Here is a 19,383-nt window from a genome sequence, read left to right as displayed (position 1 = left end):
GTAACTCATACTCAACCTTTCCATCCTCATTTTCACACCTATTATTCTATAATTTCTACTCACAAAACGAAAACAACGAGTTGCGTGTAGTGTATGAACCGCAGCTGCATCATTATTTGCCGCCTGTACTCTTCATTCTGGTCGTCTGGAACAGATGTAACGGTTGTGCAAATGAAAAATAGTTTAAAGAGAGAAAAGCACAATGGGAAATGGGGACGAAGGACGAACTTGTACGGTACCCCGTTGGATACGTTGCGGGAGTGGGGTGGTGGTTTTTTTTGAAACCCACGGCCGTCCGTTTGCAGCTCGGTTAAGTGATAACGTCCCACAAGTGTCAGACTCCTGGCGGCAAGCAATTCGTGCTCATTTTACGCGAGCGCGTAACAACCGACAGGCGCATTGTGCTTTACGCAGCGTTGCTTCGATTTAGTTTTACAAACAATTAAGTATTTCTTTTTACCTTTGAGCTCGGTTGACGGCAAGACCTTGCGATCGGGAATTCCAGGCGCGTAAGGTTCTTGTCGGACAATTTATAGACAAAAATTAATTTCATTTCGGAATAGAAGAATAGAATAAAATTTGTAAAGTCGTTTATTCGTTACGGTTATCGAGATGGGGGATATATTCGTATTGGCAAATTGAAATTTTTCAGCGAAATTAATCGCTGCGATCTTAAGCTATCAAGGCGGCAAAATCTTCTGATTTCTACTCGTAGGGGTTTTCATTCGGTTCTGACGAAATCGACATCGTTTTATGAAAAGAGGTGATTTTTACATCAAATTTTTGGCATAAAGTGTTTGAATTTTAGTAAAAACATTTAGAAACTTTGTGGAAAGCGACAGTTTTTTTTTAAGAACAATAGTCTTTCTTTCTATTGCGAGTACTTTGGACAATGAAGGACAAAATCATATTCGTAATTAAATTGGAATCCTGTAACGACGATCGAGATTTTTTTTTTATTTCAGTGCGTGTGTCATAATCGTCAGTCAGTCATGATCGGGAAACTAAGACGAGCCTTCTTTCCTACATCTAATCTATATCAACGTTGCGAGAATGTTTGAGTTTCTCAGAAAATAATTACAACGTAACGGGATTTGTATTTTTCGTATCTATCTAATTTCGCACGATCGAGAATAATGCAGGCGATGCTGAGAACGACTCGTGAAAATGACGAATTTTGTACAATAACTTTGTATACATATAGTATATAAGTCTATATAAGTAGCTTGATATCCTTCGTCTAAGAGCGTGACAGGTTATTTAATCAGCAGAGAGCTGCCGCTTGGCCTAATTGACTGATATACGGACTCCAGTATGGGAAAAAATAATAAAAATTGAACAATTGCCCGAATGATGAATCCAATTGTTAAATAAGACGTTCAGATCCCGTGGTTCTTCTGAAACAATTACCTGTAAAGTTCGCAAGCGTTTTAAGAGCCGTGTTTTTCAACTTTCAATTAATTAGTTGAGTTACGAAGTGGCAATAGAGTTCGGAGAATTCAACATCCCGGCTAAAATAAACATATAAAAATTACACATTCAACGTAAATTCGGAGCACACCGTGTATCCGCTAATTATGCTATCTAGGGATCTCATTAGTCGTATCGTTGCTCGCCTAGCGGCGAAAAGTCCTTCCTTGGAGCCTCGTAAACATCTCTCATTGCAGCCCTCTAGTTTACCTTTTTTTTCTCTTCGCCCCCCCGACTTTTCGCGTATCCTCGTCTTCGGTGTCTCGCGTTACACGCACTTATTAATCGCAACGAACGTTCCTCATTCGAAATATTGATATTTTCTTCGCGCGCTTTCAATCCTTCGAGAACACAACTTGAACAAAGTTTGGCTACGTGTTGCATTTTCATCAATTTTAATCAACTAATGTACAAAATCGAAAAATTTATCTCAGAGATTGGTTTTAAGTATCGGCGAAGTATCAGCGAAGTTTGTTAATTTGAAAACCGCGGAACGCGGAACGGCGGTAAGAAGTAAAAATTTCGATCCCACTGTTTAGTCTTATGAAAAACCGTTCAAGCGACACTGTTTTACGCGTTTCACGAGGAAATGGATTTGGAAAAAGGTGGCAACGAGCATCTTTTACTTACCCCAAAGCTGGAGGCGAGGAGCGAAAGCCTTGAACGATGTAGAGCGGAGGAAAGACCGAAGAAACTCTCGTGACTCTGGTCATTCCTGGAGTTTGATTCTGCGCCGTTTTGTCTCGCGACGCCGGCGTCGCATCGTTCACGTCGATCCCCAAAGCACAAAAGCTAAGAATACGAACGTCAAGGATGATAACGATACTACAGCAATTCCTATTTTTCCCATAATTGTTTCACGGGCAACTTCAAAGCAAACATTACGTATAGAATAAACCTTTGCACGCGATGCTTGGATACAGTTTATACGTAAAATAAATTAATCCCGAACTATACAAGGTTTTTGACAAATGCACGCAGTACTGTGCTGCTGCATTTCAGGCCAATGGAACCGCACAATTTACACTATTTTTGCGATAGCGGCATTTTTTAAACACCATACGAATCCAATTGATTCTGAGTTGAAATTAATTCAGGATATTCAAAAAGATGTATGTAAATGATTTTTATTTAAATATTCATAGTTCGAGAAACAGCGTTTCTAAAAACATTAGTGCAGAAGATTAATTTTCTTACAATTGGTAGAAGATATTAATGTTACCTCAGATGTAACGCGAAGTTTTGAATACGAAGAAATTTCATTCCACGTAGATTCAGGTTGTACGTTTTGGAGCGGTCTTGGCGTGATTTTGAAACACGTGGCAGGTGAGGTTTTCCACTGGATGAATAACTGAGTTAATTGAAGGGGATTGTCGCGATGTGAGGGGGCGGTTGGAATTGATCAGGCAGTTTGCAAACGGGTAGGAAAAACGGCACGCTTGCGAAAGTGACGCTTTTATCACGTGATCGTGTGCTTTCGTCTGTGAAACTTTGCAGACAACAATAATCATAATGATAATAGTGATAACAACAAGCTGTTGTGACGATGGGAAAGAAATCAAACATACCAACGACCAAGCAAAGGATTTTTATATGAATATCTCGAGTCATAGAAGAGTCAGAAGAACGTGGTAACGATGCAGTTTGCACTGTAAAAATGAATTGCAAAAATTCATAAATCTTGAAACATAAAGTTCACGGTTTTCTCTGTCAATGTGACGGCCCTTACCATCTTACGGTGTTCGTTCACCTTTCGAATCGTTCTAGTGGAACCGAAGTCGGTATGTTATCCTTAAATGTTACATACATACACCGTTTATCGACCGCCGGATGTTATCCGTTAACTAATGAGATGCGTGGTCTGATCACTTTTTACACGTAAGTGAAATATTTAATAAACATGCGATAGAAATCTGATCACGAGAATTTTTCTCAATGATTCGGCCGGGAGAATCAGGACTAACTGACCACGAGTTTCCCATTATTCCAAATTTACGCTACAGTTTTTTTCCCTTCGGAACAAAAACGCGACAACTTGGAAACAAGGGTGAATTTCATCTCTTTTCATTATGCAAGTGGGTGTGACAATTGCTTTTAAATAGCCCGACGTACAGTGCAAGATGTGTGAAAATAATCTGATGTAAACTGAAATTTGCGAAATAAATTATCGTGCAATCTATACCGTATCGATCTGATGATATAAAATTTTTATCCGTGATTCTTGATTATTAATCACGTTGGTATGACTCCGTCTTTGGACTCTCTTGCTTAAAACAATTCACTGATCTGTTGTTTGCATTCCTTCGAAAATTATATCATTTGATCACTATGTCATTACGGCTGTGAATTTCAATTTGGTCGGAATTCAATGAATATATTTTTACTGTTTCGGAGTCAGTGATTTTACGGGAATTAAAATCTGTCACGAATTTTTAATTAGTGTACTCTAGACGTAGGATGATTGAAAATTTATATTCTCGCGCAAAGAATGTTTTCTGTGTAGATTCTTTCCCAATCCGTAAATGAAAAATAAGTAAGAGACATCCGCTGGTCCTCGCCTCCTGTCCGCACTTTCGCTGAAATGCAAAAGAAGGACAAGTCCGCGGTAAACGAGAGATGGGTAAAAATCAAGGTTATTCAAATACGGTATCCGGCTTTAGATTAACACATTTGGATATGGCAGCGTAGGCACAGCAAGTTTCGTTGGAGAAAGTGCGTGTAAGAATTACTTGGAGGCTGTTTTTTCAGCGGTTAATTATACACAGGCGTATGGTGTTCGTGCTACGACGACCTTGCTGCGCAACTAACGGTACCAATATTAATTTTTTAACTTTTGAAAGCAAGTCCATTCTTCTCTGTCCGTGTTCGGCTTAACGAAACGTTTCACCCAATAACGATTATGCCTATGTAGCCAGTTGAAATCCGCAGATCTCTCAGGTTTTCAACGTACCGAGGAATAAGATTCTATTCTCCAATTCTCGCTCTAACAATTTTGTAGCCTAAACTTTTGAGATACGCGAAATGGACAATTGGGACGAAATTCAACCGAGAGGTCAATTAGTGTTGAGACGAAATGTGACCTGTAATTTAGCGACATTCTTTAATTTCCTGTTGCATAATCGTGGTGCGCAGTTAACATATTCCAATACGGTGTATTGCATCATTGTTTGTAAGCGAAATTTGAAATATGCAAATAGCCAAAACGTGTATGGTAAACTTACAGATGTGGCATCTTGACTTTGGCCATATATCGAAACAATGCCATTCCACATTCAGATACTTAATAACATCCGCGATCTTTCTTATACTCTCACTTCAGAATCACATTAATTTACAATCATCCTTTTGTTTTCCAATCTTATCCATATAAATTAATTCAACATGCAGTTCACTCATATGCATGGCAAGATTTCTCTTAACGGATGCAAAAGAAAGTCCTTTCGACGCAGTGTGACATAATTAATAATTTATCGAGTGGAAAGTAAATTATCAGATGGATAAATAAGAAAATTTATCGCCTTTCGATTATGCACGCGATGTAAAGTTATCGCGCGTTTCGCACGTTGAAAACGTGTTCACTGAAACGTCATTCCCCCGACAGCGAATTTTTTCAAAGCAAGTGTTTATTCGGAAAGAGTCTCGACATTTTTCGCAAATGTGCCGTTTTTGTTGGACATGAGTAAAAGAAGCTGCTTGTTTTTTCTTCTTTGTTCTGTAATAGCGTTCTTCGTAGGCAATATTCTGAACAACGGTATATAATCATCAAACCTCAAAAGAAACTTTCGAGATACCGGGTTGAGAACGGACACGAGAACCGCCCTAAGGTATACCTAAGCAATTTCCGAGCGACCAAGTATGTGCGTTTCATGTCCAAAACCTTCGTTCTACACGTGACGCTCGAGCTGCCTTTTCTTTAATGAAGATGTGGGTTAAGTTGAAAATTAACGCAAAAGAAATTTCTCGCCCGTGGTCGTAACAACTGCACAGACTTACGAGTGTAGAAACGCGGTATTAATTGTACCAACAACAGCTGGGCAGTGCGGAATATTATACCTACTTCGTTAATCCCGACGAGCTTATAAGAATGCAATTCATTCTCTAATTGTATTGGCCTCTCAACTTGACGCGCGTCACGGAATATAAATAATCTTGGTTTTATCACCGTGTAATAAACCTGACACACGATAGGCGAAGAAACTTGCCCGTACGAAGATCAGACTCCTCACGGTGACCCGTCTTAAAGTTAAGTGTTAAAAACAGAAAAAAATAAATCAGTTCAGAAAAACGTGGTCCTAACTCACGTTTCGGGTATGCTGGAAGTACAACAAAATTACAGATATTATTGGCTTTCAATTTCATATGTGGTTTTGTTTCGTCCCTCGGCTTTGAGATACCATAGAAAGTTCTTCAGCTATTCCAGAGCGCAAGAGAATCGGCGACTTTTCGCCTCTCAAAATCATCCAGCGTCCGACGTGAGCCTACACGGTAGATTTTCCACTCAGGTTGCGAATGTTTTGCAAAAAAAAAGGCGGGTATTCCGAATCCGACAGTCCATCGATCATCATTAATCGAGGAAAACGTCTTTTCTCGTTGTCTTACAATACCGAAGTAGCGAAACGAATGGCGAGGCATTCGTCAAGCGTGAAACCGTGTCACCTGAAAAACGGAAGCTCGTAACTACTCGGACGCGATACAATGAGACGCACCTCGCGGTTGGAACGAGGAATACCAATGCCAGCTTCTTTCGCACGATGATTCTGCACCATTAGCATTCCCTCGCCGAGTCCGATTGCGAGTCGGAGAATTCGCAGCACAGGTTCCTCTGCTACTTCAATTTACGACGAGGCGAGCAAACTCGAAAATATTTTCACGGGCTCTTTACTGCAGCTCGCAGTGCAGGTACTGCACTTAATGCAATTAGCGAACGCCGTGAGCTTATCCGATCGTAACGATACAAAGTAAGCGAGGCTTTCCTGGAATTTTCAAATCGTTACAACTTTCACGCCAGTCTCTGCAGTCAAAACGTATCCACAGCTCCGTGCAAGACTGTTGGAATCGCGATGACACAGTTTCAAATTTGGTCTTTGAATACGCGCGGCTTTGCACCGTGGACTATCGGCGTCGGAAAACTTTGAAAAGTAGGTATTTGGTATTTAGTATTTATTACACCAAAAAGATTTACACAATAATTACCGAATCGTGAAGTAAACCTCACAGAGGTAATCGATGTTACCTACTTGTTCGTGGTTTGGTACAGAAATTTGAAAAACTCCCTTCAAGTCCCGCGCACATTTCGATTTCAAGTTCTTCCAGCACCGATTGCGGCTGAGTCGAAACGACATCCATTTCTCCACAGAGCAACGAGCGTGTTTCTGCTAGTCTGAAAATCGGACATGTGTCACTCGGTGTTTCTCCAGTTGCGGCTCATTATCACCGTCTGCACGGCGTGAGCGATGACTCGAGAATTCCCATTACTAGTTGGTGTACAATTGTCTCGGGTTCCACGAGGAGCCCTGGAGGCGTGAATGTGGACCGTGGCAACCATTCGGATGCTGAGGAGGAGGAATCACGAACGGCTCAGGTATTACAGAGCCGAAGGCGCGATGTTCCATTAAGCATCTTTGAAACGAGGACCGGTAGCGAGTACATGCTGTACGGGACTTTTACGTCACTCGGTTCTAAAACCCGTAGCCTCAATCCCCGACCTCGATGAATTTTTCCGCCACCTAATATAACCATCGGCCTCTTCAGGGCAAAAGAAACTCGCAAATCGCTGAATGTTTACACTCGAGAAAGACACAGAGAGAAAAATAGGGGAAGAGAGACGTATGTCTCTGATTTTTTCCCCTTTCTCGCTCCCTGATCTCGATCAATTTCTCTTTGATGTTTCATCACGCGATGCGAATGATCGCGGCTTTCATTGATTCAATTATCTCGACAGCTTTCAATTACACAAGCTTGCGACATCGCGTTCCGCCCAGTTATCCTTCCCGCAGTGATCCTTGCATTTTTCGAAACCATGCATTCCGCGATGTACGAGAAAGCACGATGTCCAGCTCAGACTAGATCGCTTATTACTGAATTTACATACTCATACGCGTTAAGCCGCTACGATTTCTCGCCGTTATAGCCGTACGAAAGAGGAGGGGAAGTTTGATTGGCCGTGAAAGTGGTTGACCCCGACCTACCGCGTCAGAACATTAAAAGACCTCTAACAATTACTGTTATACTGCGACGCGCGTAATTATAATCATCCTGCATATGCCGAGATTATACGAGCACGTTTCTCCTTTTATCTTTACCAAATTTCTTCGATTTTGATCCTGCACTGATCATAGATCACAGATCACCCGTATTGTTTGCATCGATCTTGGCAGCTGTTTAGAAACCGATGTTTCTAGTCGTGTTCGTGATACCGGATCATTTATCTCCTTAAGCACTGGGTACATAATTGACCCAGAACTCGGACAACTCGTGTATTTTTATGGCAATAGTAAAATTCTTTGAGTACGGAATTAGCACCGTTATCCTGAAAATCGGTCAATTTCACCGATACTCAGAGAAAGAAGCTAACAGGACTCGGTTAAGAACAACTCTGGGAATCGTCGAGGATTTACCTACAAAGTTTTTCGCGTCATGAATTCTCGATGCGTGTCACCAGCTGTAGTGAAGTGTTCTTTAGTTCAATACCTCCTGGTTAACAATGTATCTACTGTGTGAAGATATACCTATAATACCTATGCATAAATGTATGCCTACGCTTATCCGTAATGACAAATCCGCAGGCGAACCGACTCGGACTTTCAATGTCTTTGAGAATGTAATTGGAAATCGTTATCGTGTGTAGATTGGCAGAAAAGCCTAATGCTTGTGTTATTACGATGATGGAAATTGTGTGTGAGTGAAAATTGTTCGGTACATGTTACACGTTTATATAAGACTCTGAAACGATTGCCAATTTACGTTTGAAATCAATTTGCCGCGTAAAGGTGGGCGCACCCGGAACTTCAAGTTACACTTTCAACCGACGGACGGAGAAACTGAAAAACCTGTCAACACTGAACAAGGTATTGGAGAATTTTTCTTACCCCGATAACAAGGATTATTTGCCAAGACAGATTAATTGATTAAGTAATCCAAATTTTCTTACACAAATTAAATTCTCCAATGGATTTAGAATTTGATACGGTTCTTTTTTTTCATTCTTTATCTTCCACGCGATTTATCGTCATATCCGTATATATGTACGAAACTATACCACGGATGTTGAATCAATTTTCTCGCAAACGGTGTGGGTATAAATATCAGTGAAGAATCACAAAGTGTATAAAATCACAATGATTAATTATCTCTAATCTCAGGAATAGCAAATACGGACTCATATCGTGCACAGGTGGTAAACAATTTGTTGTAGCGTCGATATATTGGTCCATTTACACTGAGTATAACTTTAATCATTTGCGTGTGAGAACAAAGTGCAGATGTTATATTTCAGGTTTTATTTCATCCTCCATTTATGTAGGAAAAAGAAAATAATGTATTAAACCAAGAAAATACGGTTGCTCGTATATTTTTCGGGAAAAGTTTTTTTGTTCACGCTCACCGGTTCGTTTCGAGGATAAGAAAAAGGCAAAAAATAAAGAATCTGTTGAATACGAACTGAATCGTGAAACGAGTCTCACAACTTTTACCATCGCGGCGATAAGTTGATCTCGATTGGAGACATTGAGGTGACTATTCGCGGTGAGAGAGGAGAAATACAGCGTATTGCTTTCCGTAGAAGATTGTTGCGGGGAAATGGGGATAGATTAAAAAAAAATAAAAAGCATTTTCCACCGCGGTTGGATCGTCGGCGATGCTGCAGGCGTTTCTTTCCAACCAGTAAGCGGATATGGATGTATCAACTGACTCTTGGCGGTTTTGACGCAGAGTGGCGCTCGACTCTGGCAAGGGTGAACACGGAGTGGCGAGGGGCTGTATTGATTTCAGTGATGGCTACCGCCGTTCGCTAACACACCCTCCTGTGCCTGATACTGCCGAAAGATCGGCTCTGCGTGGTATTTAGTAGTGAAATAAAAGCGAATCGAGCCGATGAGAAAAGTACAAAAGTTACGATTAATCAAAATATGGAAGTGAAATAACGAAGACCTGCCGTCTGGGAAGAAATCGCGCAACTGCATCCGGCTATTACTCAAAACTCGCCGATTACCATACTGGGTGCACTAGTCCCAGCCGGCGAAGAACCGGATCTCCTGGTTCTCATTCCGATTCTTTTTCCACGCACATACGGCAACCGGATACTTCGATCAAGAGGTTAGTGAATTGAAATTGTGATTGTTGTATAATTTTTCGGAAACGAAACATATATATATACGGTATTCCTTGCGATTTGCGTCGAGGCGGATTAATCAGTTTCTCTTCAGTTTTATATGCCTTGTGACATGACCCAGACACGTTCGAGTTGGTCAAGATCGTGTTCGTGCAGAAATTACTCGTAGCATTTTAGGATCCCGTAGATATTTGTTGCACGCTGCAGCCATCGCTAATTATCACTATCATGCGTACCGTATAAAGAATCTTTACGACGACTTTCTCTTCCGCAGACGAAAAACATTCACTTCGTATGAATAAAATTTTACTCTCTTCCATCATCTGATTTTTTTTCATTTAATATTACAACTGCATCGGTCGTCGTAATAATTCACACCAAAGCGTGCTGCACAGTGCGTCTGGAGGTTGCCGGATAGTTACTGAAACAAAATGTAAGATGTGCGATTGAATTGAAAAAAAGTATTTTAGCCGTAATCAATCGTCTTCCGAGATTCATCCCACGCATCGACGTCCGTAACGGGAAGAGTTGTGGAGCGAGTTTCGACCTCGTCGAGAGCGAAGCAAACCGGAAAAACCGTTGCATCGGTGAAATGCAGGATAGCCGTCGACCGGGTGCAGAGGGTGAAGCTGCATCCGAGGAAGAAGACGGGTTTCTCGGCGTCTGAGGATCACGGTGGCGGAATCGAGAAACCCGCCCAACTTTCACCGTTCCCTATCTCGCGGTATTTTTACACGTGTTTACACGCGTGTCTGGAGTTTGCGAAAAGAGGGCAAATGAGAGCGAAAAAATTAAGAGCAAAGAAAAAAAAACCACCGTACATGGGAATATAAAAAGTGGGGGGCCACAATTATAAAAACGAGACTTAGATTACTGTGTCATCAAAATTTCATTGTAAATTGTCGGTGCGATTGTTGTTCTTTCACACTTCCGAGTCGGTGTGATGGAATATATTTATATCCTTTGGGGGTGGTCGCGCATCGTTTCGCGGCACCTAGGTACTGACCGCAAAATTTCCGACTCATACAGCCTTCGGGAAATTTCACGTTGCGTTGTAAAAATTTCTCCTCGAGCAATGATTGTTGTTCGCGGCTAATCGACTCAGCCGTTTGAATACCTACTCAAGCTTCGTCGAGGAATTCTTTCCTTTCGATACATCGTCGAGTGAACTCAACGTCGATTTGTCACTTTCCAATTTATTAGGCAACGTGTTGTACGGCAAAAATATCTATTCGGGCTAGTTTCCGAGGGTAATTACAATTCTGTTTACACAACATTATCCGGCACGCGATCAAAACTCTATAAAAGCAACGAAACGCTCCAATTTAAAATACCGACCGTTGCAACGCGACGTTTATTCTCTTCGAACGACTTAATCAAGATAAGTAGCGCATGGGCGGAAACTTATCGATGGTCAATCGATTCCACGATCGGTATTCCCGTTTACGATACGCGATTTATAGATTATACACATAGATTCATCGCAGGGGCTTCGGTTTAAGTTGCAGGCTGGTAAGAAACCGGTAATCCACATGCGGTGCAGCGGTAAATGCGATCCGGTTCTGCTGGTTATAAAGGAAAAAGGAAAGGAAAAAAATTACGATACGGTATGGAGACAGTGCAGTGCAGCATCACGGCTACTCGCACCGGTGGAGAAACGCGCGTCGGTCCAATTAGCCTAGCTTAACTTGAATTATATTCCATGCTGAATGTATAGATAACCGCGTTGTCGGCGAGATCATTACCAAGCGATTCATACGTCGATCTATTCGTCATTCCCGCACCTCGCCAATCAATTTTGCAGATCTGAAATCATCGTTCACCCGGGAATTTTAGAATTCGCTCAAACATCTTTTCTGCGGGTGCAAAGTTCTAAAGCACCTGTTGAACACAGCTTCTCAAACTTGACGTGAATGCTCACTGCAAATATTGGCGTGCATTGAACATGTTTCAAGAGGTCTGTTTGCGGACATCTCTCAAGTTGTTTTTTTTTCGTTTAACTCCACTCTCTCCCACGCAAGAGCCATTGCCTATATTGCGCGAACGTATTCCTCGTTGGAAATGCAATGTGCGGCGAGATTGATTCTCGTAATAAGAGGACGAAGAGACGCATGTCGGGCGGCGGCAGCAGCCCCTCATCGTGAAAGTTAACTAGAGAAAGAAGTTAATTTCAGTTAAAGGAAAGATGGGTGTACGTTTAATACAAGGCGGGCAATGCGATCGAGTCCGTCGTGCGTTTCCCTCTCTTTCTTTTCCTCCGATTTACTCCTTCTTTCTAGATCCGTAAAGGAACGCCATGTGTTTTCGAAGGCGAGAGTTTCTCGCGATCAAAATATCATGTGTAAAACTTCTTCGTCACTGTTTCTTTTTCCTCAACCCATTAATTGGCGGTGTTTAAGAAAGCTGCAAGCATCCACCGTTTCTTTAGTTCTTATTTTCACTCTCTCGATTCCATACAGTTCAACAAACGTAAACTGCGTTAATTCTCCGGCATGGCAGTACTTTCGATTTGAGCACGTACATAAAACAGGTTCGATTTCGTTTATGTCTTTCTCATCGGTACGTGACACTGGGATTTTTCGTTGTTTTTTACGTGCTTAGCTTGTAGTTGAGCAGAAGCGAAATCATCTGGCATTATTATCTTTTTTCTAATCACGGAAAAAAGGCGAAACGTGAAAGTGCGAGTTCGTGTGAGAGGAGGTACCCACTCGGGCGGGTGTGAGCCTCGTGCCGTTTCCGGAGTGAACAGATGTGCGCCCATGTAAAGACGCGCTTGTATCACGCGTCGTAAAATTCTTGACCCACCTTTTTCCAAGTACCTGTACGTAAAGAAGCAATATCCGCAGAGTTTCAAATATTTAATACACACAAATATTATATATACCCATATTATCTTTGGTTAACCTATTGGACCGGCATACATGCTAATGCTCATGTAACACTTCCGCGTCTATAATACGAAGATATCAGCTGTGTTACAGCAAAAACTGCAGGCGTGAAGTTTTGCGTTGAAAGAATAAGAAGAAGAAGAAGAAGAAAAAGAAGAACGTGTCTCGTTTTGCATAACAATAATTTACCGATGGAACGGTAAACAGAGGATGAAGAAAAGGGCGCGCCGAGCTGAATCGCTGAAATTAAAACTGGGACGTTAGATCTTCACGCTTACTTTTTTCCAATCACTCTTAACGCTTGACGGATCGAAGAATCTGTATCCATTCCCGTTTGCCGCAGTCGAAGGTGAAAATTTTTCCGCTTCTTGCCCAGCTCTCGCATTATCGCTCAACGACGCGATGCTACTGACGTTGTTTCGAACATTATTAACGTTGCGTGTGCGTAAAGCTTGTCATGCTTAATTGCTAGTCGCACGTTTCAGAATCGTATCATCTGATTAGCAGACGATTTCTAGTGGAAAAAAAAACTTTCGTTGTAAGATGCGATTTTCAGTCAACGGTCGTCAAATTCATACTCGGTCAGGATATAGGTAAAAAAAATAAAATAAATAAATAATAACGCGACTTATTCTGCTTCAAGTAATTCCAAATCGATAGGATGACATTTACAGCTAGAGGTAGTTGTCTACTTTCGTAGTGCCGATACAATATGTGTCAAACGTGCGTGAAGCCCATACACCAGCAAAAGTTTAACCGAATGATTTATCGTCATCGCGACCTAAGACACAGCGCAATTGTCACAGTTAATATACGGCACCGTATGTTCCGTTCCGTACCGTGAATGCAGTTAAAACTGCTGGCTAACAATATTGCTATCGGACAGTGCATTGCGAATTGTCGAGAATCCGGTAAACTACAATAAAATTATTTGATCCCTCGATGAGTTGGCATTTTTATTCACTTTATGAGAATCTCTTGCAGCAGCTTGTAGAATTTACCTCGAGGTAAGAGAGGTGAACGCATAAAAATGTGATAATCCAGACCGGCTTTCAAATAAGGTCCTACCGAATCTTTGTCGAGATTGTAATTGATGTCATGGCATGCCATGGCGTACCACCTTTCAAGCCGTCTGTGAACAATCTTGGAACCGTTTCATTCAACGTGGAGATAGATACGTATCATGCCTCGCATCGTGCGTACAAAGACAAGACCAATTCGCGGGATTAACATGACTGTGAAACATTTTTACGGTTTCCGGGGAAACCTGGCGCATTTGAGAAGTAGAGACGTAAGGCATAACGATGTAGCAAGATCTCTGGAAAATCCAACGGCTGAAGGTTTTTCACAAGTTTGTTGAACACACATCGGTATGACTTGTAAATTTACTTGAAGAATATCTTTATCATGCGTGGATATGATGACAATATTATCCCGTCTACGTCGTTGGCACTTCTTCCTGGTACGAAAATTAACTTCTATTTGGAAACCGTGCAAAGTTTCAATATTCGCATATCGCGTCACCGCATATGACGTGAATTTCTTCGCAGAAATTAGTGTACTGGACAGTACCTGCTGTACGTTCGAAATAGAATACTTAGCACCTGATCAATGTGAAAATTGAAGCTGTATGCTTTTTGGATCACGATTATCCGCCGTCAGTAATGACGAACGAAATACGAGCGACTCGGTTCTAAGCGGACTTGCTGTGCACGCGGTGAAAAAAAATTTCACTTGCTTCACACCCGGAAGAGAGTACAAAGCCCGCGGGCAATCTACTGTCTCTCAGTGATGTAGCGTGTTGCAGGTGTGCCTTAGGAACAGCCACCATCATCCGATGATCAGCTCGAAGTTTCTCTCCGGCGGTCAAAGTTATCATCCTTGTAGATATTGGTCAAACCTTTGTCAAAGATTACGAATTGTTTGTCCATTCGCTTTGCCTCGCCTTGATCGGCTTCCAATTTTTACAACTCCACTCTGCGATCGCGTTGACGGATAAGTTCGTTGCTTTCTAGTCCGATCGATCGGAGCACGCGTCCTTTGGCTCTGCAAAGCCAAGGTGATGAACGAGATGCGGATAATAGGACGGGGTCTTCGAGTGCGCTTTCCCCGGCCTGTGGTGTCTTCGCAGAGAGCATAGGCGACCTTTGGTCGAGACCTTTTCGGCGAGAGAATCTCCGTCTGAATGCACCGAGCTGCACGCCTTACCCAGTAACCTAGCTTCATCCTGTTCCATCGTAGGCGGTTCAATCCCATTAGAAACCTCGTGCTCGGCGCGTAGATAGTTGCGGTGATTACCCGAGGTACGAGAGGTTCGAATAATACACTCGAGCCTGATACCCATCTACCGACGGCGTTGTACGTAGTGCACGCTCAGCCGTTGGCCCGTCGGTGGATCGGATGAGCCTAGAAATATCGCAGTTGCGGTTTAGGAATTTCCAAATCGAGTCATCGTGGCAATTCTTGCCATAGTTGACCGACCTTGGAAATTTCCTCGGTGTTTGCGCGAGACGACAGTGTGATCAGCGGGATCAGGTTTACACGTAAGCTAAACAAGATGACAAGAACCAAGTCGGTCGCGGAAAATACTGTCGATTAGCTGCTGACCAAAATTCCGCTACGCAAAAAGACTTCGCTGTTTGGGTCGGCGTTGAAGAGAATTTGAATGAATTCATGAGATGTGGGTAGTTGGAACCACGGCTGCGAGGTCCATGTTGGCATTGAACGGTGGGGCAGAACGTGTAGTGTATTTCCCGTGACAGTAACCTAGTCCTTGGCGTGGGGACCGGGCCGAGTGGAGGAGGGTGGTGGAGGGTAGGGGAAATCGGTTGGAGCCTTCTTTAGCCCCCGCTCGTGGGAGACGGGGACTGATACTTGCGGATTTGAACGAGTCCCGTCTCCGCTAGTCCATCCCCACAGCATTTCTGTAGGTTTTGACCCCGTTAAACCGTTCCCTTTGGTACCTCTCCCCCGGTGTCGGGCCAAAGTTATAAAGCAGACCGAAGTGACGCCGAGATCCGCTGCCACTTTGGCGCTCGACGTTCGCGTTGTCGTTGCAAATTGCCATGAGCCAGCTTTGACGTGCCACGATAGTTTTGTGTTTTATTTTTAATACTAGATTTCGGGATACTGGTAAGCGGTGCGAATCGTCACACGCGGTAAGAATTCCTCAAAAATATTCACATTTATATACAAGTTTCATTCGCGCAGTTGCAGTTTAACTTGTTTCTACGTTACGTAGCGTAGAAAGTTGTCCCCGACAATGGTTTGTTCCATACAGTGAAACGTTCTGTTTTTTTTTCTTGTTTTTTCCGATACCGGTGACTCTTACTTACATTTTGTTGTCATTCCAATAAAAGAAGTTCGGCTGTTTCACCGTCTTCTCTTTCAGTGATCACTCTTTATCTTTCTCTCTTTCTACCTGTTTCCTTGTGAACGCCCGTAAGTAGACTGAATCCTATATCAACTTTCAATTACCCGTTAGAGATCGCGAATGCAGTTATCCGAGATTTTATCGGATAAACATATCATTTGATACACCTTGAAGCATGTCTTGCGGTCAGTCGGACGGTAAATTGTATCGCGTTAGGAGTTTCTTTGAACAGGAATCAAACGAGGATCAAACATCGTCTGCAGCTTTGTGGGATTGGGGATTAATTCGCGGTTACTCGCTTTGTTTCATTCTCTTATTCGTATAGTTGAAAAAGTGAAAATAACTACGTCAGTTTCGTTACCAAAATCCCAAGGTGCATGTATGTGCATATACATAGTAAATCGCATCTCCGTTCTTTTGAAATGCCTTCTCGGGCAATATGCGATTACAACTTTCTCCGTGCGCTGTAATTATCTGCATACCCGGATTCGCGTATAAGTAAAAGTGCATAATCAGAAGGAGCATTTCGCTGTTCTGTCGGAAATTTTAGTTTCGATCTTTAATTGTGGTCTCTCTTTATCTGTTTCAGGCAATGGCAGGCCTGCTAAACACGACAACGAATTTATTTCACGATGCTTACGACTACTATCTGTGGACGCTTTCGCTGGCAGGTAAGATAATAAGAAATCTTTTGACAATAAAAAATCCTGTTCATCATCGGCGATCCAACGGAATCGATAGATCAGCAAACCAATGATCGGCGCATTGTATCGATTATAATTTTCCTTGACGTAGATGATAGAACGAGAGGATGGATGCTGGTCGATTCGCCAGCGCCGACGCTGCTCTACACCTTGTTGTACCTCGGAATAGTTTGGGCCGGACCAAAGATCATGCGGAGAAGACGAGCCTTCAAGCTCACCTGGGCCCTCGTCCCCTACAACTTGGCAATGGCCTGCCTCAACGCTTACATCGCCATAGAAGTGCGTAACTAAGACCAAAACCCTCCTCGATTTAATTAACACTTGCAACTGCGTCTGTAATCTACGTCGTTTCACTTTTTTGTTGTAGTTATTCGTAGCCTCGACCAGGTTACGGTACAGTTACGTGTGCCAGCCGATTAGACACATCACTAGGCCAGATGAACTTCAGGTAAGAACAAGTTTATTGCTAAGAGACAAATCTTTCCAAGGATCAATGCAATTCTTATAATAAAATCTTCAATGTGCGAATACAGATTGCGAACGCGGTTTGGTGGTACTACTTCAGCAAGCTACTCGAGTTCTGCGACACGTTCTTCTTTATTCTTAGAAAGAAGGATAACCAGCTTAGCTTCCTTCATGTTTATCATCATTCCACCATGTTCTCCTTGTGGTGGATTGGCATCAAGTGGGTGCCGAGCGGGTCCAGTAAGTACATCCTCCATTTTCAACCGTGCGCCGTGGATGAGACTAAAGTTGACGGATTGACAAACGGGACTTGCTTTCACCATTTTTTTCTGACTTCTTGTACCTGTCACCAAAACAAATCGTCGTAGTGGGTTACCGCTCAGTTCGTTTAATGTCTAACCAGCAGAATACTGACCGAGTTCTCTGTCTTTTCTTTCTCCTTTCTACCGACGCCAAGGATGTTTAGGACTTTCAAACAGACTGCGACAAGTACTTTTTTTTTTTTGTTTTCATTTTGAACAAATTATAGTGCGCCAGTGAAATTCAAATAACTTGGTGTAATCATAAGTACCGTCATGGTTTCCTCAGCATTCCTTCCGGCAATGGTGAACAGCTTCATTCATGTCCTGATGTATTCCTATTACGGACTTGCCGCCCTCGGTCCGTCGGTAGCGAAATTCTTGTGGTGGAAGAAGTACCTGACGATTCTGCAGTTGATTCAGTTTACGGCAGCCCTGGTTCTCGGTATAAATGGGATTCGTTCGGGGTGCGATTTCCCGCTGTGGATGCAGTACGCTTTGGTTTTGTACATGGTCTCGTTCATAGTGCTCTTTGGGAACTTCTACGCAAAGGCCTACATAGCCAAGGTGAATACGTTAACGAATATAATAATTAGTTGTTGCAGGAAGTTAACGTTGAATGGCTAATAAATTTCCTCCTTTATAATTGTCTTCCCCAGGGCAAACGAGCCTATGCTGCTAAAATGGCGGCCAACGGTAAAGCGGTGCAGGCCAAATTAGCCGCGGAAGCTTCGATGTCTGCGGAGAGCATAGCAAACGGTAAATTGCAGAGGAACGGGTACAGGAACGGTTACGCAAATGGTACGACGAAAAAACTACAATGAGTGGAAGGCAGGACACGCTGTAAGGACAAAGCCTCTTAATCCATTGACGCGAACAGCCCGATATAGGAATGAAGTAGCGAAAATCAGCAGAAGACAGCAACTAGTCGGTTCTGGACCTGGAAATTTTCTGGCTGGTGCAGAAGGATGGACTGTTGATGCACAGTGGAGAACGAGGCGCTTTAGTCTAAGGACGATAAAGTTTAGCTGCGGCTTACCACTAAGACGGCTAGGCGGCTGCTGGCTTCCGGTGTGACTTTTCACAAGCGGAGAGACGCGGCTATCTTTTAGTTAGTATTTGTACAGAAACTATGAAACCTCTTTTTATATAATATGACATACCTACTTTAATATGCAACGTCTGCAGCATGGCTGTGAAACGGTCGCAATTAGCAAATAGTTATATGTTATTTGGGCGATTGAAAGGTTTTCGCCGAGTGCGGGACGACGAGTAACACATTCCTTCAAGTACCCAACATCCGCTTTCCTTCACCTGGATGATTCTCATGCAGGAAAACAGACACGAACAGGTTCCGTAAACGCATATACTACGGTGTGCATGAAAAATGCGTTTATAATTCCCTGTAGAGCAATTATTATACAAAAACATCACCTTCGCACAACTGTAATTGGTAAAACCAGTTCGTGCTTAAGAACCGTAGGTGAAAAGAGTCGTGGTTGCATTGTTCAGTTTTAAAATGTCGTAAGGTATTCTTGGTCAACTACAACGATGATGATGACAATGATACTTTATTTATTCAAGTCTTCATTGCATTATTACTTCTGATAAAAGCTATACGATTACATGAGGTGATTACATGTGGATAAAAGAGAAATGTTGTTATATTACGTTTGAAAAAAAACTACTGTGAAATTGTAACAATTATTATTACCATTGTTATGAAAATACGTCATTGCCGAGCAGTGCTCGAAAATTGATAACAGTTCTGTACTATTATTTGCAACCTGAAAAAAATGTGTAATGATGAATTCTTCGTGTCATTGCAAGATTTACACAGTTTCTAAATCTCGAA

General features: G+C 42.4%; 2 protein-coding genes across 5 annotated transcripts in view; one reads left to right on the top strand and one right to left on the bottom strand.

Annotated features, from left to right (window-relative positions):
- LOC124184631 (glycine receptor subunit alpha-4-like) overlaps positions 1-2,261 on the bottom strand; it is a 7,551-nt gene extending 5,290 nt beyond the window's left edge. Inside the window, exons 1-2 of the mRNA XM_046574574.1 lie at positions 2,101-2,261; positions 64-145 (exon numbers count right to left, since the gene is read on the bottom strand). Of these exons, the coding sequence (XP_046430530.1) occupies positions 64-113 (50 nt within the window). The 5' untranslated portion in view covers positions 114-145; positions 2,101-2,261. The remainder of the gene's footprint in view (positions 1-63; positions 146-2,100) is intronic.
- Positions 1-19,291, top strand: part of LOC124184632 (elongation of very long chain fatty acids protein 4-like) — a 20,808-nt gene extending 1,517 nt beyond the window's left edge. Inside the window, exons 1-7 of one of the 4 annotated variants that reach the window (XM_046574575.1) lie at positions 9,447-9,783; positions 16,650-16,731; positions 16,856-17,043; positions 17,132-17,212; positions 17,298-17,469; positions 17,818-18,095; positions 18,188-19,291. In XM_046574575.1, coding sequence (XP_046430531.1) covers positions 16,653-16,731; positions 16,856-17,043; positions 17,132-17,212; positions 17,298-17,469; positions 17,818-18,095; positions 18,188-18,352 — 963 coding nt within the window. In that variant the 5' untranslated portion in view covers positions 9,447-9,783; positions 16,650-16,652 and the 3' untranslated portion in view covers positions 18,353-19,291. Of the gene's footprint in view, positions 1-9,446; positions 9,784-15,593; positions 15,614-15,659; positions 15,846-16,649; positions 16,732-16,855; positions 17,044-17,131; positions 17,213-17,297; positions 17,470-17,817; positions 18,096-18,187 lie in introns of those variants that run through there. The other 3 variants (XM_046574579.1, XM_046574577.1, XM_046574578.1) reach the window with 3 other exon arrangements.
- Positions 19,292-19,383: the final 92 nt, after the last annotated feature.

This window comes from Neodiprion fabricii, chromosome 6 (genome assembly GCF_021155785.1).
Source record: "Neodiprion fabricii isolate iyNeoFabr1 chromosome 6, iyNeoFabr1.1, whole genome shotgun sequence".
NCBI classification, from domain to species: Eukaryota; Metazoa; Arthropoda; class Insecta; order Hymenoptera; family Diprionidae; genus Neodiprion; species Neodiprion fabricii.
Note: the sequence above shows the minus strand (reverse complement) of the source record. Positions and strands in the feature narration are given on the sequence as shown.